At 40.3% G+C, this 27,925-nt stretch overlaps 1 protein-coding gene across 2 annotated transcripts in view; it reads left to right on the top strand.

Moving 5' to 3' along the window:
- The window catches only part of LNX1 (ligand of numb-protein X 1), a 113,970-nt gene that overhangs the window by 81,472 nt on the left and 4,573 nt on the right, over positions 1-27,925 (top strand). For both annotated transcript variants that reach the window (XM_063107766.1, XM_063107765.1), the window contains 4 exons: positions 362-733; positions 12,777-12,911; positions 15,928-16,105; positions 17,593-17,821. In XM_063107766.1, coding sequence (XP_062963836.1) covers positions 362-733; positions 12,777-12,911; positions 15,928-16,105; positions 17,593-17,821 — 914 coding nt within the window. The remainder of the gene's footprint in view (positions 1-361; positions 734-12,776; positions 12,912-15,927; positions 16,106-17,592; positions 17,822-27,925) is intronic.

The following is a 27,925-nucleotide window of genomic DNA, read 5'->3' as shown; positions in this document are numbered from 1 at the left end:
TTTCTTTTCTTCTTTTCCTTTTCCTACATTTTCTTCCTTCTTTCCCTTTCCACCAGCTAAAAAATAAGTTTGGCAAGAAACAGAAATAAAGGTCAGGCTTCTGTACTTAAATCTGTGGACCTGTGTGAGAACAGGTGGAAGGAAGACGGTGTCTACTCACGGAGGCCTGAAAACGTGGTGCAGGTCACCTGAGAGAGAAAGGGTTAGAAGTGCTGTTGGGAGATAGGGGTACGTGGGCCCAGGATGAGGAGAGAAAGCAGAGCCATCTTTAAGGATAGCATCCTGGATGTCCTGTGGGCCTGGGCCTTTCAGGAGGGGTGTGGCAGGTGGAGCTGACTGAATGATTGCTCCGCTCCCCCAGGTCAATGGGATGGACATCAGCAATGTCCCTCACAACTACGCCTTGCGCCTCCTGCGACAGCCCTGCCAGGTGCTGCGGCTGACTGTGCTGCGTGAGCAAAAGTTCCGGAGCAGGAACAACGGACAAGCACTGGACACCTATGGACCCCGGGATGACAGTTTCCATGTGATTCTCAACAAAAGTAGCCCTGAGGAGCAGCTTGGAATAAAACTGGTGCGCAAGGTGGATGAGCCTGGGGTGTTCATCTTCAACGTGCTGGATGGCGGTGTGGCAGACAGACATGGTCAGCTGGAGGAGAACGATCGTGTGTTAGCCATCAATGGACATGACCTTCGATACGGCAGCCCAGAAAGTGCAGCTCATCTGATTCAGGTGGGTCACAGGTCATTCCAAGATCCCAGTAAGAAACTCCCACATGAGCAGGAGCACTCATTGCCCTGATCCACCCACCCTGTAACCACCACATGTAAAATGCAATGCCTCCCTTTCAAGGAGTCAAGATGGAAGGGTCAGCATTTTTGAAGCTTCTGCCCAGGTAAGAACATGGTGTGTCTCAGGGTCAAGCAAATGGTGTGTCTCAGGGTCATGGACATTCCCTAGGTGTTGTGCTGTCAGCCATCCAGTCTGACTGCAGATAAACACATTGAGTTAGGTGCAGCGACCTCACAAGGTTAAGTCACTCAGTGTTAACAGGGTTGTCTGATCCCTGTACCCAGTATATTAGACCCAGACCCAGGGGTCATTCAGATACATTCTTGGTATGTCCAAGACATCCAATTGTATTGACTCCCACAAGAAGCTGTGCCGTGCAGCCTTCAGGGATCCCATGGACAGAGGCCATGATAGGGTTGGCTACAGCTGAGCCCTCAGCTCCATGGCTAAATCCACTTGACTTGGAAAGCACGTGGAAACACAATGTGAACCTAAGAGGAAACCCCTTAATAAGAGAGGTGTACAAACTATTGATCACTTGGGCAGACAGAGTTCACAAGAGCCTAAGAGTGGTCCAAACCAACTCATTTTTCTGACCAGTGCAATGTTATCAAGTCCCAGCATGCATCTTGTTGACTTTGGCTGGATTGCCATAAAATTTTCTTTATTTTCTTCTTTTAATTAAACTTATTTTGAGATAATTGTAAATTAACATGCAATTGTAAGAAATAATACTGACAGATCCTATGTACCAATTACTCTGTTTTCCCAAGTGTTAATGTCTCGCAAAACCATAGTATAATATCACAACCAGGCTGTTGACAATGACATAGTCAAGATACAGAATATTTCCACCACCACAAAGATCCTTATAAAAGTTGCCCTTTGATGGCCATACCCACTTCCTTCCCACCCCACCTCCTCTTTAACCCTTGGCAGCCACTAATCTTTTCTCCATTTCTATAATTTTGAATTTCAAGAATGTTATATAAAAGGATCATACAGTGTATAAACTTTTGGGATTGGCTTTTTTCACTCAGCATTATTCTCTGGAGATTCATCCAGATAGCTGTGTGTCTCAATGTTTCATGAGCCACCACCTTTATTCTTATAGGGACAGACTTCATTCTGAGCTCTTGTGTTCTAACCTGTTCATTCACTTCATTTAGTAAACACGTATTAAGTCTTCACTGCTTACCTGGCCCTAAGTTAGATGCAGAGAACAGAGATGGCGACCACTTCAATTGCTCTCCCAAAGGAGCTCAAAATCTAATAGGGGAGATGGGCTTTCTCTAAATGACTGTCATATGATATGATAGTACTGCAATGGAGAAATTAAGTGTGGTGCTGGTGCACACACATGAGAGATTCTTGCTTGGATGAGCCTATGAATTCTTCACAGGGAAGGAAGATCTTGAACTGGAGCTTTGAGGTTGACCAGAAATTCTCTAGGTGATCAAGGCAGTCAGGGTCATTCTAAGGAAATACAGCACAAAAGCACATTTCACTAATATCCTATTAGGGAAATGGTCTATATCTGGAGCATGAGGTGCATATAGAAAGGCAGCAGTAGAGAAGCAGGAGTGGTAGGCAAGGGCCAATCGTGTAGAGTATTGTGAACTATGCTCAGACTTTATCCCCAAGGCCATCGGGTATCACTGGATGAGTTTAGGAAAGGTGACATGATCCTCTCGAATTATGTGATCTCTCTAAAGGCAGTGGAGAGCTGATAGGAAAGAGGTAAGATTAGGGGCCTTGTCTAAAGAAGCATTTGCAATTATCCAGCACACCCTGTCAGCTTCCATTAGTGACTGGAGTATTAATACCTCCAAAATAGACAGGGACTTTGCAGCAATAACTGACAGAACCCCGTGCTGAGTTCCATGCAGGATGGTCATCAGACGACAGCCTGCCCTGAAGAACTTGGTCATCAAAGTGTAGATAAGTCTCCCTATCCTGGGGTCCAGTCATGGAGTTCTCCCAGGCACTGGCAGCTCTTTTCACTGTCGTGTGTAGTAACTTACCCTCTTCTTCAAGGAGAACCAAGTGGTGGACAGTATTATTGTCATTGTACACATGGGCAGCCTGAGGCAGAAGGTGCCAGGGGACCTAGGCTGCTCCCACTGCCCACCAGGGCAGGAAGCACAAGTGGCACCTTGGCCACTGAACTCTGGGTGGTGTCCTGATTCCAAGGCGACTCTCAGCCCTTGCATGTTCATCTGCCCAGAAGCCTGAGCTCACACCCTGTGGAGCAGGTGGAGAATAAAACCAGAGTGACAAGAGGCCTTTTCTTTCTAGGGTTTATGCCATCTATTCCCAAATTCATACGCCAGCCCCAGCATCTCCTCTGACCACCACACGCCACTACATATCCCACTGCCTACTTGGTATCTCCCCATGGATGTCTAAAAGGCATGTTAAACTTAATGTTCAAAGCTGAACCGTTGGCTTCTCCCTGCTCCACCCCCACCCAAACCTGCTGTCCCCTCAGTCTTTCCCAGTCTACAGAAATGGCACCACCATTTACCCAGTTACTTGAGCCAAAAAGAATGATTACTCTCTTTGGCACCTCTCCCGCATCCATGTCTCACCACCTCCATGGCTTCCGTCTGCTGACCCGACGTCAGGCTGGGCCACGGCGAGGGCCTTCTCCCTGGCCTCCCTGCTCCACACTCGATGGCCTGCCTCTGTCCTCCACACGGTCGTTAGAATGACCACTTACTTGCCACTCTCTTGCTTTCAGTACTCTGAGACTTCCCAAGATGCTTAAACTAAAATTTCAAACCCTTACCATGGCCTGCAGAGCCATACATAATCTGGCCTTTGGTTATCTCTCCTGCTTCATTTCTTAGGTAAAGGGGAGAATTTCTGGCACTCTTCTTCTTGTTTAACCATGCAGTCACATCACCTTCTTGCTGCTTCTCAAACATTTCGAGAACTTTTCCACCTCAGGGCCGATATTCTTGCTGTTCCTCTGCCTGGAAGAACCTTCCGGATATCTGCCTGATTCTCTCCCACACTTCATTTAGGCCTCTCCTCAAATCTCACCTCCTCAGAAAGGCCTTCACTGACAATCTTAAGATAGTACACACATGTGCACACACATATGCTCACACTCACACACACATGCACACAATATCCTCTAATCTGCTTTATTTTTTTCTACGAACTAATTATTTTGTTATTGCCTGCCAGTAGAGTTAGTACAGTAGAGTATTGTGTCCTGAGCACTTAGAGCAATGTCTGGCAAGAGTAGAAACTCAATAAATATTTGTTAATGAGTAAATGGAGTTACTTTATAAACAAGTAAATATGTAAAAAGTATATTTTACACTTTAACTCCATCTCATAGGGATTTGTTGTCAAAGCATTCACCAAAGAAGCACTAAATCTACTTTTCCATGTTATTTGTCCCCAAGATATAATCTCTCCTTTTTGTCTCCTTGAATTTGTTCCATGGTTATTGACTGAGCAGCTTCTGTGTGCCAGGAGGTGTGTGAGACAATGGTGAATGAGACTGGCATGCCTCCTGGCCATGTAGAGCTTGGAACCTGCTACTGTCTCTGTCCTCAAATACAACAAGGCCAGCCTTAAAGCAGGTGGTTCTAGCCCATAGGCACCAATGGTGAGAACAGAAAATAGACCATGTGAAAACATTCACGCACGGAAAAGAAGAGTCTATTTATTTTCTTCATGAAGTAACTGCATTCTTAGCGTGATTTTTTCCCCCTCCTTTAAAAACTAGACTTTTATGTGATCATTAATATATTTTCATTTTACACTTCATAACTCCCTCTGCAGATCAATCAGTGCAGCTCACATTCTGGAGATAATCTTTGCCAACTCTACTTCGCAATAGAAGAAAGAAAAACTCTCTTAACTCATGACATTTGGAAAAATCTTGATTGCATATGGCATTCTATTTTTGTAGATTAATAACAGAAGAGCAAAAAAAAAAATTTTTTTCCCTGAGAAAGATAATTTATGAAATAAAATCTTGCCTAACAGTGGGACTTCCTAAAAGATTCATTTGCTTGCTAAACAAAACCAATGTGCTTTATAAGCAGGAAAAACTTTTTGAAAAAGAAAAAAAAAGCTAAGGCAAAGCTAGTTGGAAAAGAAATGGAAAAGTGGAATGCTGGAAAAACTCAGCTAAGTAATTTCTTGCTGTTTCTGAAGAGTGGATTTTATTTATGTGATACTTGTAACACACACCAGGCTGGGGGATTAAACTAAATACCCTTCAAAGGTTGAGAGTCAGATTTCTAACCAATCCTTGGCTGTGTTGCCCTCATACGTCTACTCCATGAATCACATTTGCCCTACAAAGAAATTCCCAGACAACATGTCCTTTTGGTCATGTTCTCTCTCACAGTACCACATATTCTGCTTTTTTTTTTTTTTTTTTACATTATTTCAGGGAAGAATTATTACAGAGAGCCCACACTGTTTTAAGTTTGACCAATGTTACACATGTTGAGCCCTAACCTCAGCTTACTCAGCAACAGCCTGGGTTTGCCAGAGTCAGGCCTCTCTGAGGAGAAAATCCTTAAGGAGAGGGAAGCCTCAAATTTGGGGCAGTTGACTTATTTAGGAACTTAGCACAACTTTATTCTCTCCATTGTCAATTTCTCAAGTTTTTGGAGCACCGAGTCTAGAATAAGTATATGAAAGAGAGCTTTTTGGAACTGCCTGATGTCATACCTACAATAATAAAAGAAAGAAATAACGGAGCAAAGATTTGAGACACTAAGAAAACAAGAGGTCTCAATATCCGAAACCTAGGAGGGTCAGCATACACCCCCCAGAATCAATATAAGAATCATTTATTCTGAGAGGTGTGCCTATTTTGAGAAGCTTCTGTCTATCTGCAATTCTGGATTAGTGAGTTCATATTTATTTAGAAGTTCAATTATATGCAATTAGTAAATAAAGAAAGTAGTTATGAATTTCAAAATTGAGTATCCCTCTAGTTTCTTTTTTCCTAAGCAATCCCAGACTTGATGCAGAAGCTGAAAATATTTAAAGCCATTTGTAGAGGTGCTAATAAGAGTGGTTTTCATGAATACTGATATATGTGTGATATTCCTTATATGAATTAATATTTAAATGAGAAGTTATTTCATCAAAGAATGACTTATAACAGGCTCTTCAAACTTTTAAAAAGAATGTGATAGGCCTTTAGAGCAGAAAAGCAAGTAATAGACTATTCACATTACCTATATTTGTTCTAAATATGTGATTCCAGCTGATGAGTTATGCTGCACACCTGGAAAAAAAGGCAAAACTTTTGTCGTAATTTAAACATTCAAGTCCCCTGGAGCCAGTAAGAATTGCCAGTGAAATAAGACCTGATAGATCTGAGTGTGTTTCTACAGATCAGCACAGCTAGTATGGAATCAAATCCCTACTTAAATAAATTGTCCTATAGTATTATAGTTAATTTAATGCACATGGACTGAACTATACATAGATTTTTAAAAAAATCTCCTTTAGCTGAATTCTCAAAGTCTAAATGATTTTTATATAGGGCTACAAATTTTATGCATTAATGATAAAGTATGACCTGATGAACTGTACAGCTTTTGAACTTAGAATTTTCTGAGTGAATCTTATGCACAGCTACACACTGCAAATATTGGTGAGTCTTGAAACTTCACTACCCTTTCTTCAACCCACATATCCCCCACATGTGTATCTTTACAATGGAACAGAATTAATTATGAGAGTAACTTCTAGATATCACAAAAGAAATGGTGTTTGGGCAAACAAGTCATTCTACTGACTCAGCAGTCAGCAGATTTAGGGACTCAAGAACTAAATTCTTATTTTGACTTTATCACTGACGTCTGTATGGCCCTGTATAAGTCACCATTTCTATTATCATTGTCATTAATTTCTTTGCATCTAAAAGATATGTGCTTCTGGGAATGTAAGGGTGAACACAGAACTACAATCTATTGGGAAAAATAGACCAAATTGCTGCCCTAGTTCTCCTTTTCTAGTCAAATTCTGAAGTATTATTTACTACATTTTCTCAAAGCCGTCTTAATTTCCTTTTTCCTTGGCCAGACTCTGGTTACTCTTAGCTCACTGAAGGAGCTGCCACCTCTCCAGCAGAAGATATTCATGTGTTCTCTTTATAGTGTGCCAGGCACTGTGCTAAGTGCTGAAGTTCCAGCAGAGAACAAACAGACATACCAGATCCGCTTTCGCCAAGCTCATATTCTAGGGAACATCAGCTTATAGTGCACCATTAGCTCATTATGGAGTTATATTTCTGAGACTCCCATTTTTTTGCCCAATGGTAAGGACAGTTTACCCCCCAAAAGTTCTTTTGTTCACTAGAAGGAGGGTAAGAGACTTTGGTCCTATGCCTTATTATGTAGTATGTTGTCACATCAACAGGAATGACTGATGACTTTGGCATTTTTATAGCATATCATTTGGTTCTGATACTTCCAGTAGCCTGTACTGCCATGTAGGGTCTATGTGACATCACATGGTCTCATAGGTGGGCTGCACTTCTGTAATTTGTTTTGTAGTACAGTCCTAGGAACCTCCCAGTCATCTTTCAATTAATCATAGATAGACATCTATGGAGTTATTGGCCTCTTAGAGCCTTGAGACAACCCCCTATTGCTTGTATGAAATGGGAACTCCATTAACAACATCGTCGGTATAGCCAGTTCATCAGAAAAAGACCCTTCTCTGTGCTGTTCAGACCAGAACTCATCATCTTGGTCCAATGCTACACCTCCACCCCCACCCAGCTTTATTAGAGTGAGTCCAGAATTCATCAAGTTTTTAGGTAATTTAAACACATAAAATATTCAAGAAAGTAGGAAGAGTTGACCTGAAAAGGAAAAGAGATAAGGAAGGACAATGAAAATTATCTTCAAATAGGGTTCTCACATGGAAGTCGATTTTGGGTTGCCATACAGTGCATAACTAGAACCAAAGAGCAGTCAAAAGAATGGCAAATTTAAGTTCAACCTAAGGACAAACGTTCTAATGAGTGGTATCCAAAAATGGCCTGTGCTGCCTTGGGACACAGTGAGCTCCCTGTCATTGGGGGCATTGATGCATGAGCTGGGTGACAACATGTCAAGGATATTGTAGGGGAATTCCACCATGGGCTATAGGGAAAATGTTGGATTAGATGATATCTGACATCTCTTGCATATCTGTGACTTTCTAATTATATGGAACTAGTGCTCACAATTCCCCAGGGCTTTGTAAGCACCAGATAGATGAACTGAGAATGATACTTAAACAGTTGCTGGGAGGAAAGGTAAAATGGGGTGACCCCACAGCACAGAATGACCCATCCCCACAAGTCTGCGTTGAAAATCAGTTAAAACCAGACCACCTCCTTCTGAAATCCTTGAAAAAGAAACCAATGGGAAAGGCAGAGTGAATTTGTTTTTTAAAGAGATGATTATTAAAACCTCTTATGTTAATGGATGGAATACTAAGTAGAGACCAGCTCTATAAGCTGCTTATATTATTATAAATCCCAGTATAGCTCTCGCCTGTCTGTGTAGTAAGAGACTCACAAAATCAAGCATGGGTCTTCTGTGGACCTAGACTGTGCTACAAAAGGAGTTGTGTACATGGTCTACCTACACAATTTTGATGCCCACCAGTCAGGTTGGAGTCTTCCTGTTTCAGGTGTTTGTGTAGAACAATAGTCTGGGGCATTGCGGGGGGAGGGTGGCGACTCTTAACTTGGAACTTTATATTGCTCATACCAGAAACACAATGACTGAGCCCACATGAATTAGATACAATTTACTAAAGTTTGTTTAAGCTTATACAAATATACCAAAATAGCAAATGCTATAATGCATTTGGTTTAACTCCAATCCTCTTTTACAAATGAATAGGTGAAGGCTTTGGCGAGGTGAGGAGCTCACTCCTTGACCTTCAGGTACTCCATCATCTCTTGCTCTGCCTGCAGTTATCCCTGTCCCTCTTGGCCACTGGATGGACCCATGAAATGCCAGCACAGTAGAAAGATCCCCTGTGCTCCAATATATGGCTCTGCAAAATGCTCTCCTTGCCTCTGTGTAGTGACATCTTTGATTCCCATCCCTCTGCTCTGGGAAGTGTCTGGTCTGTTTGCATCCTGACACTCTGAGCAGTTCTTCTCAGCCATAGTGGATTTCGAGGGAAAAGAGCCATTTCCAGGCTGAACACGAAGGAGGAAGATGCTTGCCCTGTGAGAGGTCACAGTGTAATGCTCCCAGACTCCTCCTTCCAGCTCTGAGAGATGGACTATTGTTATTTAAAAATGGGTAACTGTAAATGAGGCTGCTGGACTATGGTTCCCTTCTTTGGCCTCTGCTTAGTCCCGTAATGTAAATATGATTGGCAGTTTTGAGTCAAATCTCAAAAGAACAGAGAAAAACAGTCATTAAAGAAAACAACAGAAAACAAGCCTTTCTATGACTTCTATGATAAATGCTACTCAGTTTTAACCCTCTGGTTTTCTCTGAATATTGGACTTTTTCTGTGTCCTCAGCCAGATATAACTGGCCCCATCTCTGGAGACCCTTAAGTGTGTTCTGCATATCTCCTTCATGGCAGCTCCATTTGACTGTCCCTGAAGTAGAAAGATCTCCATGAGGGCAAGAACCATGTCCCCAAAGCTCCTAGTACAGTGACTGGCCCAGAGCAGGCACATGTCAGCTGTGGGGACAGGATGATTGTCAAGAGCTGCCAATAAGCTAACGTCCACAGAGGAGAACGTGGATGAACCCTTCCCTTGACCTGTAAAAAGAAGAGCGGGCGTTTAATGCTTGGGCTCTTGAGAGAGAGAGCATATGATATAGCAATCAAGGTATGCAGGGTGTAAGCAGTGTGTTCAGGATTTGCCTAGATCAAAATCTAGGACGTTTAAGGGAGAGAGAAGAGGAAATTTTAAGCCATATCTACTAATTGAGATAGCCATAGTTGTTTAACTGTCTTTTTACCCAAACTGCAACATCCCAAGAGATACAGGGGAGGGACTGTCCTGCCTGTTTCTTGCAGCAATCTCGTGCTCTGACCATTTGTGATTAAAGTCACAAGTCTGCTGTACCTGTCTTCCTGGCACATATTATGTGAGTGGGAAATAAAGAAATTTCTGCCATTCTCTCATTCAATCCTCCTGTGCCTCTGCCTGCCACCTTCTCACACTCACACCAGAGGAAAGGAAGAATCTCTAGTGCTAGGGGCTGCTTCTCTGCACTGAATCCAGCTGCTCAGGACAGAGCCAGGACCAACATATAAGCCCATTTTCCACCTTATATTTTCAAATACCATGAAAGAAAGTGAATCAAATAGTCTCCCTGTGGGTGATTTACAAGGTAAGAGCCACAGATCCAGCCTTGCAGAGAATTTACTTCCAAGTAAATTGATACCAGAGTTATTTATTGGAGTGTTATTCCTGCCAACAACTTAATACCAAAGCCAGCATTTGAACATCCAATGAAAAATTTGTGCTTGAAAATGTGAATTAAATAGCTCTTGCAGGCTGCTTCTTGGCAGTTTGGATTTTGCCTGGCAAATTAATTCAGTGCGTAAGTCTCAAATTTTCTCAGTTCTCAAGAGGTGCTTAGATCGTGTGGCCGCTCCTTGTCCAAAATGAATGTGATACAATATGCAGGCCCAGAGACAAACACACTCCTGAGATCCTTCAAAACATTGGAGTTTCCCTGAAGATAAGAGAGCAAATTTGGGCTCAGTAATTGAAGTTTTGACCTGAATGTTTGCTGCTGCTTATCTTTTAGTGATTTTTTGCTTCCCAAAGATAACCTTATTAGGATAAGTGAGACTTATAGTACAAGGAAAGAGATGCAGTTATTACAAAATACTCTTCCAAGAATTGAGTTTAGTTGGCAAATACCACAGTTCTTCATGTCAGCTTTCTTCATGATTACTTCCTGGGCTTGTTATTTTTGTTTTGTTCCAACACAGGCATCATGTGTGATGAGAAAACACCAGGGAATTCAAGATAGGCAAGCAAGCAAAGGAAGGGCTCACAAGCCCAGCTGGGGAGACCAGGCGTGATGATGGGGCTGTGTGTGAATGATGGTGTCATAAGGACGTGAACTTGCTTCTTGGGCCCTGTTCTGTGGGATTTTCCTAATTTATGTGAAATGCATCAGCTCACCTGGTCATCCATCTGTTGTGATATGTATGATAGACTCTCTTACTGTGCTTTAGCGGTTGTCTTAGAAAGTTCATTTAATTTACAACCACCCAATTGATGACCCTATGTTTCAAGAGATCGCTGAGAAGAGATGTTTACTAATATAAGAGCACAAAGCCATGAAGATTTGAGCTGGTCAGTGTGGGACAACCATGGGGATCTGATTTCGTTGGTGCTTACTGCTTAAGCTTTTCAAAACAAGGTTTGGTTTCTGAGACTGGGAGTGAGTTTTAGACTTTGGGAAGATGGATGCAGAGAGACAGCATCTTAGTCCATTCATGCGGCTCTAACAAAGTATACTAAACTGGGTGGCTTATAAACAACAGAAATGTATTTCTCACAGTTCTGGAGGCTGGGAAGTCCACAATCAAGATGCCAGCAGGCTGGGTGTCTGGGGAGGGCAGCTTTCTCAAGGAGGGTGCCATTGTGCTCTGTCCACACATGGTGGAAGGGGCAAACAAGCTCCCTTGGGCCTCTTTTATAAAGGCACTATTCCTATTATGAGGGCTCCTCCTTCATGACCTAATGACTTCCCAATGGCCCCACTTCCTAAAATCACTATGTTGGGGGTTAGGGTTTCAACATATGAATTTTGGGGAATACAAACATGGCAGGCAGGAAGCAAATATCTTGTCTCCCATTGTCTGAGCTAATGGGAAAGAGCATGGACTGTCTCTGCTCTCCTTTGGGGACCTGGTGTTTCTGTGGCTCAGTAACCATGCCTGGGAAGGAAGAAGAGAGCAGATCAGCGTCCACATCTGATGTGGTGGTGAGTGGTCAAGGATGGTGTGAAGAGAGGAACCACCAGCCCTTACTCGTCTCTTCTCTATCTTCCTTGTCCCCAAACCTAGTCTTTTGTAAGGGCCTTTCTAATCAATCTAGTCATGTCTCATCCATTATCAACTTTTACTAAAGTTGAGGTTACCTGCCTACTTCAGCCTGGGCCATCAGGGAACCCTGTTTATGTAAGTTTCACAGGTCTAAGGTCTAGTCTGCCTACCCTGCAGATCTGAAACCTCAGCAGTCAGCAGTTCTGAAATAATGATCCACACTATCAGGCACACGTGAAACTATTCTGGGGCAGAAAGCCAATTTGTAAATTTACCGTGTGGAAGGGATCTTTCCAAAAAGCAATACATTTGCTATTCTCAATGCTCTTTTCAAGTATCAGTGTACAGAGAAGAGAGGACTTGTAGTCAGGATTAGTGGTAGTCACATCAAAAATAAAGGATTAAGGCAAAGGACTTTAATCAGGCTTTGTGGGAACCTAAGACGTCACCCCATATTTCCGAAGTGCTCATCCTTTCCAGTGCCCAAATATTTGAGACTGTCAGACACAGGATTTCTCCTCCTGCAGTGACAGGGTTGCTGCTACTATTTCTTTTTCTTTACGGTTTACCTTTGATCTTAGACCTTTCGTCTGGGCTACTGCTTTAGACTGTGCACCTTATTCTGTCCAGAAAGACTTTCACACGTGGTTTGTGTGCAGTGGAGCCATTTCTTAAAAATAAATTAGCAATATCTGATGACTTTTCAAGGACTTGGATGAATCAAACCTTCCCTTCTAGGTTTTCCCTTGGAGCAACGTTTTCTGCCTGGTTTAAGGATAAAGGAGATAACTCTCATGCTCTTGCCAAAGTACAAGATGGGCACTTAAATAAAAATACTAGAAATCATCTTTTTCCATAAAAAATGGTACAACCAAAATCATATCTTGGTAAGCCCTGGTGCGTGGTGCTGTGGATGGAAACTGAAAGTGGCTCACGCCTGTGTCTTCTCGCCCAGGCCAGTGAAAGGCGCGTTCACCTCGTCGTGTCCCGCCAGGTTCGACAGCAGAGCCCTGACATCTTTCAGGAAGCCGGCTGGAACAGCAATGGCAGCCGGTCCCCAGGACCAGGGGAGAGGAGCAACCGTCCCAAGGTAAGGCCCAATCAGGATGTGTCCACTGCTCCTGCAGGGAGCTATTTCTTGGGAAGGCTGCTTACTTTAACATTTCTAAGTATCATCTCTGGACTTTGTCACTTAAAGAAACACTCTTTTACTTGTAGAACTATAAGCCCAAAGTCCCATCTTCAAGACTTGGTGAGATAACAGGTGTCTCCCTTCCAAGCAGGAGAGAGAAAGTGCAGGAGAGTTTTGAAACCTGATCTTGCAGACCTCATATGGGGACCTAATTTTTAGTCTAAGCCAAATCGATGTCATGTTTTTACCAAGAGTCATTAGGTTTAAGGACTGCTTTCCATTCACTTTGAAATGAAACAAGAGGTTTGCTTGCTTTCTGGTTTTTGAATTTCCCAGTCTGCCTGGAAATTAAAATAATAATTCCCCTACTGTTTTTAATATGTTTGTCTTTGCAGAAGAGCTCAGGAAGTTAATTTAAACACTTGGATCTCATGTAACATTAGGGAGTGGTGGGGATTGGGGCAAACTAGAGAGCACATCCTGTCTTACAGCATTCAAATCCAGAGAAAATTTTAAAACACTGTAGATCAAGCAGAATGCATCTGTGGGTAGAATCCACCCTCCAAGCTACCAGTTGTTTGCAGCCTTTCTCTAAATGAGGTGGCTCAGCCCAATTTGTATTTCTGTCTGTGGCTTCTATTAGAGGTAATGCCTTAACCTCTACATTTGGATGGGTGTTTAAACAACATAAAAGTTGTTCAGTCTGAAATAATTGTCCTGTAGCCTTGGCTTGGCATTCTACAAAAGGTCTTACAAAATATTCATGGAAAATTTTCTATCATCTTTTAATTCCATTTTTCCACGAACTTTTTGGAGTATCCTTGTATTGTGATGGTAGTGAGCTTCCATCAGTCATTTCTCCTGGGATCTGGTTTCATTACATCATTTGTAATTTTTAAAAAAAATCTTATAGGTAACCGATTTTTTTTCTTGCAACAGAGAGTAGGGAATGCCCTTTTCTTTCCACCTCAAGCCATGTTTTGGTTTGGAATAACTTAAAATTGAGTTTTTGAGCAATGAATACAAAAACATTACTCAAAATTTTGATTTTGGAACATCTCTGCTTTATTTTCTGTTAATTACATTGACATTCTCCAGCCAGCCATGCCCCTTAAATCTATAAATTCCATGTTTATTTACAATAAGCAACCTAGACAGACCAAGTACATTCTGCTAAAACATTTTATGGATAAGGACTCCCTGATGTCTTTTCACTAGTAAATACCATTAGCATGTTTAAATTAAACTGACAGTACTTATTAATGGAAAACTAGTTTATTAACTTAATTAACTAATTGATTAAAGTTTTTAATTAGCTAATTTTAGTTGAATTAACTATAATACATTATTCTAATTCATGAAGTCACTGAGAATGAGGCCTCCACTCGCACTGTGGTTTTAGCATTCCTTCCACATAGCCATCATGAACCACAGAAAGAGCCAAGAAGGTCCGATCATATTTTTGCCACAACTCTCTGTCACGTGTCTGAATTCCTGGAAACATAGTTACAAACTAGCCTCGTAGAAAATTGTAATTTTCATTTTAATTTATATTCTCTCTGCCTTCTGAAATGTCCTCACAAAAAAAGTGGCATATGTGAAATAAAACTAATATATCTATGGCTGTTTGATGGCTTACTTTTTATGTTCCAACTAAAGTTTTGTTTGATTTAGGAAATGTCACTTTTTGAAAATGGGACCTTAAATGATTTAAAAGAACACTAAAGAAGGATTTGTGGGACAGAAAAGCTTTAGCCAACTGAAAAGTTAAGGAGTGATAGGTACCAAATTTAAGTGTGTAGTCACCTCTGTGTAAGAGGAAAGGGATGTGACCAGAGAGAAGTCATGCACTTAAAGTTAAAGGGGGGACTTTAACTGTACACAGAGTGTTTATTTCTGACATTGGGTACACGGTATGTGGGTAGGTTATTCTGTTATTCTTTATATTTTTTTATATGTCTAAAATGTGTTCTTTTAAAAATCCAAAGCAAGTATTCTAAAACATAAATATTTTTTATAGCTTGAGTAATTAAATACACAGGTGCCATGATATTTTTTAATCAGCTTGAACTGTTTCATCATAAGTTATATTTTTAAACATTAGGGAACATTCTGAGGTCCCCAAAGCAGGTAGGGAGGAGTGGGGAGAAAAGACAGAAAAGATCAGCTTTGTCATACTTAACTCTCCTCCTTCCCAGCCAAAGTTAGGCAACTCTGGGAGTGAAGGATTCATGGAGAGGCTTGGGTTTTTCCTTTTTTTTAAAAAAAAAAAAAGATGACTGGTAAGGGGATATTAACCCTTGACTTGGTGTTGTCAGCACCACACTCTCCCAAGTGAGCCACGGGCCGGCCCGGGCTTTTCCATTGTTAACATGGGACTCTGTCTCTGTTGGGGAAAGCAAATGGTCATAGGAGAAACAGGACATATTAAGACATGTCTTATTTGTGGTATTCTAGTCACTTTTTGAGACCCTCGGTGCTCCACTAAACTTCTCCGCTTAGCACAGTCAAGGCTGTTTGGTAAGCACTGAGGAAATGTGAAAGAAGACTGTATAAAAGATGGTTACTTTTATTAACTTAGAAAAAATTCATGATATTCATGAATGAGAAGAGTTTTTTTGAGATGCTGACTCACTACTATCAGAAATCAATGACTCTCTTGAGAAATTTTGGGTGCAGTCCACTTTGTATGCTTACGATTTCTCCAGCAGTCTCCAACCTCTTCTTTCCTCCATTTTTACTGTTCCCTTTCAAAATGCAAACTTACTCTGAGTTAGCATACAGAATTTGGGATAATGTAATGATTACAGGTGAGGCAAGGTGAGGGTTCTCTTTGTCTTTTTCTGTGCTACCAAAGACCAACATCATATTTATGTGATTCGCATCATTTATGCAACTTTGGTAGATTTTGCATTTAGAGAACACAAACCCAGTTGTGAATATATGTGCCATGTTTTTCTGTCTGTGCCTTCAGCCCCTCCATCCTGCAGCTACTTGTCATGAGAAGGTGGTAAGTGTCCGAAAAGACCCCAGCGAATCTCTCGGCATGACCGTTGCAGGGGGAGCATCACATAGGGAATGGGATTTGCCTATCTATGTCATCAGTATTGAACCCGGAGGAATCATAAGCAGAGATGGAAGAATAAAAACAGGTAAAAAGTAAAGAGGCTTAAGGCACAGGGGTGGCAGAATATTAAGAGGAATTAGCAGCTTGCTGGGTTAGGTAACTATTTCCAGAATTAGCAAGAGAATATGAGGGTGACCTGGCCAGGACATCTGCCACACATTGACCATGATTTGTTTGAGTATAGTTGCTAGACTAGGTTTCACCACTAAGTGTTCTAAGTGGTCTTTGCTGGATTGATCCAGTGACGAAACGAATTCATGAATGGTTCCATTTTATGGATTGGATAGAAGTTTATGTGATTCAGTGAATATTTATTAAATGAAAGTACCATGCTGAGTACTTTCCCATTGGTGAAAAGTGTTTCACTACTTTAATCAAATGTGCTTTGGTCTACTTTAAGCAAAAGAAGATGATGTCAAATTTGCCTCTACAAATATGTATTCTTAATAATATTGTCAATTCATATGAAGAGGTAGCTCAGACAGATGAGTAGACATGCCACTTAAGGGTTCAGATTCAAGACATAAAATGTGAAGTTTCCAGGTACAGTTGCTCAGCCTAAGGCACTGCAGGGGGATGGCATATTAAGGGATTTAGTCAGCCAGCCGAAGGGTACTTATTTTGGGGTCAGGAAGGACTCAAGGTCTTTCCTGTCTTTCTCCTCCTGTCCTTTTACTTCTGCTATGGTTATTCTGTATAAAAAAGATGATATACAAGGAGGGCAGAAAAACAGGAGGGAGATAAATAGAAAATGGGGATGGGGGAAGGTCTGAATTTAATTTCTCTTCCTTTTCTGCAAGCACCTGGGTAGAGAATGATGAGGCCAAATGAATTGACTTGTTAGTGAGAGAACATGAGCTAGAAATTATGTGTGAAAATAGTCCCGTATGTAGTAGATGTTCAACCAATGGTAGCTGTTAGCACCTTTGCAATGAATAAAAATATTACTCTTCTTTCCACCTCTTTAAGAGCACAGATCCAGGTCTGTTTTTCCCAACAGCCCTAGAATCCTCTGCCAGACACTCTCATGGGTAGTTTCTTATTCATTCGTTCAGTCCATATTTATTGGGTGCCTACGTACAGCATGCCAGGCTCTGTGCAAGTGCTGGAGCTTTTCCAAGTCCTCCCCTTTGTGCTAAACACAGGAAACAAGGGAAAGGAGTGAAAGAGTAGGTTTTCTTTGATTAAATGGTGAATAAGTCTAAGTTATCTTCCTTCCTTTCTCCTTTCCTCCTTTCCTCTCTTCCTTCCTTCTTTTTTAAGGCAAGAGCCAAATACCAATAGGCATACTTTAGAAAACCCCAAACAAGACTTACCAGCACCTTAGAAGGCACACACTGTTCACCATTTGCTATAGGAGAACCCCATCTCACATCAACACGGGGGGCTAATACCACACACCTTATCCTCTCGGCATCTGCATGTCCAGTCAGTCTCTGCCCCCTTGCACTGTAAGCAGACGTCCCTGTTTGCACTCTCACTAAGGATGGTTTCTGCTTCTCTGGCCATCAGGTGACATTTTGTTGAATGTGAATGGGATTGAACTAACAGAGGTCAGCCGGAGCGAGGCAGTTGCACTATTGAAAAGCACATCCTCCTCAGTGATACTCAAAGCTTTGGAAGTCAAAGAACATGAGCCCCAGGAAGACTGCAGCAGCCCAGCAGCCCTGGACTCCAACCACAACATGGCCCCACCTGGCGACTGGTCGCCTTCCTGGGTCATGTGGCTGGAATTACCACGGTGAGTCCCAGCATGACATCTCTGTGGGGGTGTGGGAGGAAACGATTACATTCCTGAAACCACTCTTTCACTCTCTTGGGCCGATTCATGGTACTAGCATCTTAATGAAACCCAGTCTTGGTCATGGGACTGTTTGAAATCATTCTGTCGTCCCATTTGTAACTGAAAATGGGTGCAAAAATCCTAGGGCAGGGAGAAAGGCTGAATGTGTAAAAACTGTCAGGCATTCATGTTGAGGAGCTCATAGGGCTGCCACGTACAGCTGTGTAGGTTGTTCATGCAGCAGGGAGCCCAGCTGACAGGCAAAGGGGCAGAACTCTAGCCTGTGTTTAGAAATCCTGGAGCTGAGCTGCACCTGCCCAGGGGAAGGTCCACCTTTGCTTAATCTGTTAGTGGCAGCTCTGGGAACTTGCATGGAGGCTGACTCCTTTCTGTGGCTTTGCCTCTGCAGCTTTTTGGTGACCCTGGCTATACTTAAAGCGATGGAGCAGAACCCTTCGCCTCTGCCCAGATGTTTAAGCATCTGCTGGTTAGGGACTTGTCTCAGATCATCTCTCCTTAATGCCTACTCCTGAAAAGTTCTTATAAAACTTCAGGAAGCAGCTGTGTTGCTGTTTTGGAGCCTCAACAGTGAAGCATTTAATTGTCTCACACAGTCACTTCAGGGAAGGATTTCGGGTCAGCCTTACCAAATGGCTGTATTCAGAAACTGAATATTCAAAGGACAGATAAATTGGTGTTTGCTCACCTGCATCAAAACATAAACTATTGGTCTTTAAAAGATTATCTTACTTTTTAATGGCTGAGTAGTATTCCATTTCGTATATATACCACTATTTCCTTATCCAGCCATCCATTGATGGAATTCTACCATTTGCAACAATGTGGATGAGCCTGGAGAAAATTATTCTAAGTGAAACAACCCAGGTACAGAAAAAGAAATACTGCGTGTTCTCACTCATAACCAGGAAATGAATCCATAAATAAACAAATGGACAATAAAGAGAGACAGAGAGAAAGAAAGAAAGAAAAAACAATCAGAGTAGTAGGTTGAACTTTTAGAAAACTAGAGGTGGGAAAGGGGAGTGGAGGAGAGGAGGGAGCAGGGCTAATGAGGAGTTGGTCAATGGACACAAAGAGTGAGTGCATGTCGTAATGATGAGTAAACTAACTACGCTGATCTAATCACCACACATTCTACACGATTACTGAAAACCAACATTGGACCCCACGTGTTTGTATAATAGATTATCTTTAAAAAAATTATGCTTCCCCCAATTTTTTTTTAAAAAGATTATCTTATTAATTATAAATGTGTGATTTAAATGTTAAATATTAGAGTCGCTGAAGAGGATCTACTGGCATAGGATTAAATAAATGAAAGTGAGATATTTGGTTTTAGTACATTTTTCATGAGGGTGGAGATAGGTCTGTCTCTTTCTCTTTTTATTTTTTAAATTTTAAATGAGGCTTTAAAAAAAAATCTCTGCCTCCAATACAAACTGACCTAGATTCCTTTTCGAGCCTCACTAGTTGAAAAATTATTTTTAAAATCTGTATATTTTTAAAAATCCTTAAACAATTGAAAACTGAGCATTGAAGCAGTTTAAAAACCTTGAAACATTTTAGAACTCAGCCTAAGTAGAAGAGTGTGTTACTATAAATAAAATTTTATTTTAGAAATATCATTCTGCAACTAGAATACTATTTAAATAAGTCATCTTTAATTTTTTGTTTGAAAGCTATTTTGTCATATAATCAAAATTCCTCATCATTCATTCATGTAAGAGAAGACAGCGTGAGATGCTTTTTACTCCAAATACAACCAAGCGAGTGGCTTTCTCTGCCTTTACCTTTTGTCATCTGGCCTTGGGCACGGCACTTCTTTGCTCTCGCTAGGAGGATAGCCTGAATTGTGCTCATTTCTCTAAAAGGAGAGCATAAAGGAAGTGTTGTGATGTGATGCCAGCATAGGCAACACTGATTTTCAGAACCCTGGCGATTCTTAGTAATATAATAAACACAGTACAAAATTCAGAGGGTACCACAGAGTACAGAGAGAGAGAAAAGGAAGCCTCCCTCCCTCCCCTTCCCCTCAGATCTGCTCAGCAGCGGAGATCATTGTTACCAATTTCATGTGTATTTTTCCAGGGAGAGTTTATATCAGAGATTGGCAGAGTTTTTCTGAAAAGGTCCGGACAGTTTAGACTTGGAGGGCCATATAGTCTCTGTTGCACCTACTCGATTCCGCTGTTGTAGCATAACAGCAGCCACAGGCAGTATATGAATGAATAGGCATGACGTGTTCCAGTAAAATTGTATTTACAAAAACAGGTGGTGGGCTGGGCTCTAGTCTGCTGACCTCTGGCCTATGTGTATATATACACACACGTACAGACGCAGTGGTAGCTACACACTCTTATGCACCAGGCTCTTTTTAAAAACACAATCTAAGAATCCATCTGGGGTATCATGATAGTCATTTCAGCATTGTAGTGTCCACTGCCAATAGGAACTAGATAAATATTGTGGTATGCCCTACAGCCAGGTGACGGGGTGCCCGGATATCAAGTTATCATGCCACGTTTTGTCCTTTAGGACTTTGTAGGCATCACATCACTGTTGGTGTGGAGAAGTGTGAGGTGCGTGATTGATTCTTTCCCTCCATACACGGCTTGGTCTTTTTGCCTGTTGTTCAAAATGGCCATTATGTTATTTTGGTTCTTCTTTTCAGAGACTCCAGATATGTGTGTATTTGATGACTTTTCTTTTCATATCTTTCATTTTCTCTTGAATCCTTTCAACTCTGTTTATTTCCGTTGTGTTTTTGGGGTTTTGTTTTTTTTTTTTCCTGATAGCATAAATTGATCCATTCTATTTTCATGGCTTATTTCCATCTGTCCATCAATTCCTTACTGTGTTTTCAGTAGTATGAGAGGTGTTCAAAAAGTTCAGGGAAAGTTTTTGTATTATCTTTTAATTTCATTTTTCCACAGAATTTTGAAGTACCCTTGTATATCTTTTCCTTTGTAGCCACCTTGATTTCTGTGGTGTTTTTATTTTTTTCTTTCTTCTGTTCTGTCAGCTCGTCTCTTGTCTCAACCAAATCTTCCTTGAAATCTTATGTCTGCAGTGAACTCTTGTTTATAGGGCAATTGCTATAGAAGTATTTTGAATTCATGGTAATGTCATGGGTTATAAATTTGATTTTCTATAGCAGCATTTTATTTGAGTGGCAGCATATTTCTGGTGAGTGGTTTTTGTCTGTTACTGTTTTTCTGATATTTTCCCCTTCCCCCTTTCTTTCATAGTATATCTCTGCTGATTCTTTTTAAATCTTTGAGTGAGGTAAATTTTTCCAAGCAGGTATCTACTGGAGGTTCACAGTATGTGAAAGAACAAGGGCCATATTCCAGACAGTAGAAATTTCTCTTTATAGGACACGGTTATGTGTGTGTTTCTTTACTTCTCCCAAACCAACTAAAATCAGCCTTGCGGGGCCTTCCCAATGCACAGTCTGTGTCCTCCACCCTGCCACCCTGGCAGACGGCACCCTGTCGTATGGGTATCTATTAGGGTTCTCATTGCTTCACACATGCCTTTCTTCTCTGCCAAACTGGGCCCAGGGAAGCTCTGCTAACAGCCAGCTTGCTTATTTCTGGTGTTCCTTTGTGGAATGAGTGTTTTACCTGTTCGAGTGGGCTGTTCATTATGAACCCAAGGCTCTACTGGCTTGGTCTGCACTTTCCAGCTATGCATATCCTTTCTTCCATTTTCCCTCTTTGACTGCCTTTGGCAGCTCTCTCTTATATATGGTGACTCTTCATTTTGTTTAAGGTGAAGTTTGCATTTTTGTTTCCAAGTTTCCTAGTTGCTTTTACAGTAATTTTTAAAAGCAGAAGGGGAAGCACAGTTTTCACTCTGCCATTTCGAAACTAGAAGTATGTCCACCCTGCTGTTTTTCAGAAGTCCTTAATAGCTCAATCATGCTCCCATATTAAGCCTTCAGATAGTCTCAGGATGTGAGCCCCCAGTTGTAACACTGCTTCAATTTTTCATGGTGGGGTGTATCTCTGATCTTGACTGCTCAGAGCCCCAAGGACCCCAGTTTGATTGTTGAAATACCATTGGCTTAAATGCCTCTAGCCATTTGGCATGAATGATGTACTAGGAATTTCAGACCACTCATCATACCTCAACAAAAGTCATATTACCTGAATTGCTAGAGATTTAGGCTGCAAATAGATTTTTTTTTAAATTCACAGAACTTTTTCTCTAAGTTCCAAATCTATTTGGTCAAGTATTTTCCCCTTTTGCTTAACAGATTTTAAGGAAACCTATTTGCCCCAATGTGTGATCCAGCCAGTTACCTAACATTCTCTACCCATGAAGAAAAATGATATATAACATGTCAGTAGGTCTAGAAACAGGAAATCCATTGTAATCATGTCCTCAGGGGCAGTACAACACACAGAAAGAATATATACAAAGAGGGCATCATTGGTATGCGGAGCTGAGGATGCCTATTTTGAACCAGTGAGTGTCAGGCACAAGCAGTGACGGACGGAGTAGAAATAGGTTATAAAGGACAAGGCAAATGTGCATTACCTGTAGCACACTTAGCAATAGTGCATTGTGTGCCAGGAGTCACCCCTGGGTAGCAGCTCTAGACCCTGGCTCTCAGCTTTACAAATGATCGGATGTCATTTAATTGGAGGTGATACAGAAAATGCTGAAGACATTCTGCTTTATTCTTTATTGGCTCCCAGGCCCCACATTCCACATCTGGAAGTCTTTCAAAACATGCTCTCATCTGGACCAGTGTGGTAGTAATACACATCAACTCATTTCTGTTTCTGCCTAAGAATTTAACCCTTGGCTCTCCTGAAACTCTGAAAACATTTTGATAAGGATTGTCTATACTGACTAGCAAGAAAGCAGAGGTCATGGATTTTTTTTTTTTTAAATCAAGACACTTTCACATTTTAAATGTAAGACAGGGCCACTATCAGGTACATCCACACCATGGAGTAATTGTAATAGCAGCAGCAGTAGCTAATATTTACCTGGTCCTTCCTATGTGCCAGCCACTCTCCTAAGAGCTTTACATGTTCTTTGCATTTTTTACTCATTTAAAACTCACATCAACTCTGTGATTTAATACTAACAGTTGCTCCCCATTAAAGGTAGGAAACTAAAGCACAGAGTGGTTGAGTAACATGGCCAAGGTTGCGTGGCTAGTTAATAGGCAGAGCTGGAATTTGAACTAGGCTGTTTTGTTGTGGAGTCTATGATTTTAACAATAAGTTTAGTGAGCACCCTCAAGAGGAGGATGCTAAGCCTATATTTAGCATTGATAATTTGAGTTACACCATTTGTTTTCTGTCTACCATAAAGCAAGTTCTGGAGGAGTTTGAATGACGCAGACTTTTGTCATTCACTGGATGTTTTGTATAGCCACCAGCATAGTGTATACAGCTTTCATCATTATTTACCTCAAATTTCTTGTCATTTCACCACTTCCCCTTCCATGTATGATGTCACTGTCAATCAGAAAGCAAATGAGTTTCTCATGGCCAAATCATTTTAAGAGCAAAATTATTTTTTTGAAGTATTTCTTTCTTTACACCTACCCCTGCCCATCTATATTTAATGTGAGATATGAATGCATTTTAATATGTTTGCTATAATGTTGGAGCATCCAAAAGAAAAGAATCCCTAGTATTTCTGAAGATCTTTAAATGGCTCTGCTCAGCAGGCATTTGTTGAATAAATAATGAAATAATGTATTATGTACATAGACTTCATAATCTAGTGAGCAGCAAAATGTCATGATAAGTTATTTAAAATTATGAATTACAAAAGTTATAATTAAACTGTTTTGAATGTTTTGTAAGCACAGGGTGCTTTGGAGACCTAAAAAAGACACTGGAGTGAATGATTGTACATGTCATCTGGCTGGAGGGTACAACCAAAATAGTTATTTTCACAATTGTGCACTGTAACAACCAACCACAAAACCTCAGTAACATGCCACAGTAAGAATTTATTTTGGTCATGAGTCTGCGGGTACAGTCTGCAGGCTAGGCTTGATTGATGTTGGCTGGCTCACTCGTGCATTTGCGTTCTGCTCTGGGTCATTTAGGTGGCTCTGCTGATCTTGGCTGGCCCTGCTTACATATCTAGAGTTTGGCCGGCTGAGGCAAACATCCCACTAATGATCGTATGGCTGATCCCTCAGTCAGAGTAGGAGGGCACTACAAAGTTAGGTGACAAGGAGCATAGATACCAGGGAAGGGTGAAGAATTGGGGGCATTAATACAATAATTTTGCCACAGTAAGGAAGAATGAGGCCATATTAGTTATTCTGGACATGTTGAGTTTGAGATACCAGTGGGACATCCAAGTTTGATAAACATGTTTAGAGAAGCAATTACCAAAGTTTTTTTTCCCTCAAGATCTGTATCTACTTGTTAGAAGTACTAATGATCCCAAAGAGCTTTTGTTTATATACGTTATATCTGATATTTACCTTAATTATAAATTAATCTGAGATATGTATTGTCATCTACAAAATAATTAAAAACCCATTATATGTAGTATTTTTTCATCTTCATGGTCTTTGCCTTTATAATTTCCAATGATTACTACCCCAAAATCTCCTTTTCAAGCATTGTACTCTGATCCCTACTTATGATTTTTCCAGATCATTTACTTCATGCCCCCATTTCAACAGATTTTTTATTCCATCTGAATGTGGTTGGGAAAGGCTTTTAAAGATTTGACATTTAGTTTATGACCTGACTAACAAGAAGTAGCCAGCCATGCGAAGCATGGCAGAGTATTCCAGGCAGGGACAATGGTTAACACAAAAGTCCTAAGGTGAGAACAAACTTGGCATAGTCCAGGAATAGCAAAAAGGACTATGCATCTAGAACCTGGGAGTGAAGGTGAGAGAGGTATGAGAGAAGGTCAGAGAAGTAGGTGGGGCCAAGTTAGATAGGAAGAGAAGGAACTGGAGGAAGATGCTGACTAGGGACTTAAAGAATTGCCCAGTGAAGCTGGAGACCATGACTTTGTTAGCAGCTCCTAACTTCCTGGTTGTGTTACTCTGGAGTTCAGTTTGGAATGTTTTCCATGCACCTATTATATTTTCTAGTTCTATTTTATAAAGTTATAATGTCTTGCTCTTTAAACTGATTAGCTTACTAAAGAATAACAGGCATGTTTGGGCATTGACTCAATTTTTTAAAACTATTAAGGCGCAGTTCTCACCTAAATTAATATAATAGGAAAACATGCCAAGAACATGTCAAATATGTTTCAATAATACATAATACACAACTGTAGATATTGTGGCTTTAAAAACATTTTTACAACAGTGTAGCACAGGAGGAACAGCATAGTCAGACTTGGGAGTGGATCCCAGTAGTCTCGTCCTGGTTTCATAACTCATTGCTTCCCTGCCATGACTTGGGCTTAACGGGATATCTGAACCCTTGATTTGCTTCAGAGAGAATCCAGTTTGGTATACTGTATATAGTCGGGAATGCAGTGGGCCTGATACTGCAGGAGAGGGTCTGGGGAGGTCGGATAGCCAATCTCAGCCCACTCTGTCCTCTACCAGGTTCTTGACTCTGCCACAGGAAAGAATTCAAGAGCAGAGTTAGAGTAGAAAGCGATAACAAGTTTAATGTAAAGGATAAGAAATACACACTTCATAGGGAAAGTGTGAGCTGGCTCCAGAGAGTTAATGGCAGCTGCAGAAAGTTTAATACAAAAGTAAGAAATACATACTTCCCAAAGCGCGGGTTGGCCTGCGAGAGTGAGCAGCAGCCCGGTAAAGGCAGGTTTCACAAAACGGTGAGGTATTTAAAATTAGAGGCTATAAGATCATATCATGGAAAAATCACTAAAAGAGAAATTTAAGATGCAATTTCTAGTTGTCACCCTGTCACCAATTAACTGAAGCACATATTCATCTCTCTGGTCTGTCTCTTATTGTGATAAATCCCTTTTGATTAATATTCTATTTTCTACTAAATTTCAAAAATTCTAGGCTCTCCCTGACTGGAATTCGCTGCCATGCTTCACATGGCTGGCTACTTCTTACTATTTAGGTCATGAACTAAATGTCATATCTTTAGAAGCCTTTTCCAACCACCTAGCCAAAAGTAGGCAACCAGTCCAGATGGGTTAAAAAATCTGTTGGAATGAAGGTACAAAGTAAATGATCTGGAAAGATCAGAGGTGGAGATCAGAAAGGAATGCTTGAAAAGGAGATTTGGGGGTAGTAATAATGGGTAATTATACAGATAAGGACCAAGAGGATGGAAAAATACTACAAAGAAATTTGCCTCGGAGAATTTTTTATTTTATCCTCCTATTTAGGCAGAATCTTAGTCCAAAACTTTCTTCTTTAATAACTCTTAAGAAATGTGTAACATTTCTCTTGTATAATTTATACATTCAAAAATTACAAAAATTATTTAGTGCCGGGTACAGACCAGTGCTGATCCACAAACTGTGTATTATTGGTTTGTGGTAAGTATAGAAATTGAGATTGTCTAGAAACTTTTATAGTAATTTGACATTGCTGCATTATTCAAGCATAAGATCAGTAAACTCGTTGAACAGGATGTTGTTGAACTGGCATGGTGAGTTTTATGTTGTGCAAGCTACATACTAGTGTACAATAGGACACCACATTACAACTTATAATATTTTAAGCTGTAACCAAAATATGTGTAAAAATCTGAGACCATAAAGATTTCTTTTTAAAACTTATTTTATAATCATTTAAATTTTTAATCAAAACTGCTTTAAATATGTAGTTTAGTTTACATTATTAGCTGAATTAGGTAAGCAAATTTCCTATTTATTGATGGAGAATCAAGCTTCACTGAACTTTTTGTCAAGACAAGCCACACCTTTTCTGAAAACAAATGACAACCATAGTTATTTAAAATGATACAAATGATTAAAAAAAAAAAAAAAAAAAGACAAAAGAGTTCATTCTGCTTTTTACTCATCTATGGAGCTTAGTTTTGCAGCTGTAATTGTTGGTGAAGTAGTAAAACCACTTTACTTGTGGAGAGATGTTGGCTTAATGAAGCAATGAAATCATAAATGTCACTTACACACAAAACAAAGAAGTTCAAAACAACTTTTTTGAAAGAAAAGAGTATTAAATTAAAAAGTCACCAGAAGCAAATGCCAATGTTTTGTACATACAATAAAGTAGCATTTTAAGTTAAGATTAAAAATATATATAATATATATATACATTGCCAAGGTATATATGAAGACTAAAGTTTGCTTGGAAACGTTGAGTGAATGGGGGGGGAGGTACCATTTTCCATGACTAATGATATGTAAAACCAACTTAGAAAAAAATTAATCCAGCAACATATTTTTCATTTTAACTTGACAAATGCACAGGTATTATTATGCTGGCAAATCTTTTAGTATATGTATGATTTAAACATGATTGTGATATGAGAATTTTTGTTTTTGATTTTTTGGTGACAAACACAACTAGCTCTGAACCATACCAAATGAAAGTTTACACTGTTAGCCAATTACAAGTTTAAGTTTTATGTAGTATGTTTTGCTGGTGCAGTTGCATTGATTGGCAAATTCTTGTGAGTGCTTACCCAGATTAAAGAAAGTGCACCAGAAGGAATGGAACCTGATATGGTGTATCCTTTGAGAAAATTTTGCTATGAAAAAAGATGTCAGCTGAACTAAACAATGTGCTTGGTGACACAGTAAAAATTGTGAGCTATGGAAAGGGTAATGCATAGATTCTAGGTTATTTTTATTATGGAATAATTTGAAAGCTAAATCATAAGGAACTATTATTGCATGCTAAGAGTTATAAAGAAGAAAAGTTCTGCTAAAAATGTTTGAACAACAGATTGAGCCCTTATTTTTTCTGTAAGCTAGGAAACTAGTTTGGTCTCAATTTCTAAGAGATGTAAATTGGATAGCTGAACTTGTTTATTTGCCAGATAATCTTCAATATTTTTGCCGACCTTAATACTTCCTGCAAGGAAGAAATGCAAGGTGTTTTTCAATGGCCAATAAGATCAAAGGACAAAA

Source organism: Cynocephalus volans, chromosome 9 (genome assembly GCF_027409185.1).
Source record: "Cynocephalus volans isolate mCynVol1 chromosome 9, mCynVol1.pri, whole genome shotgun sequence".
In the NCBI taxonomy this organism is placed as follows: Eukaryota; Metazoa; Chordata; class Mammalia; order Dermoptera; family Cynocephalidae; genus Cynocephalus; species Cynocephalus volans.
This window is presented reverse-complemented; position numbering and strand designations above follow the sequence as displayed.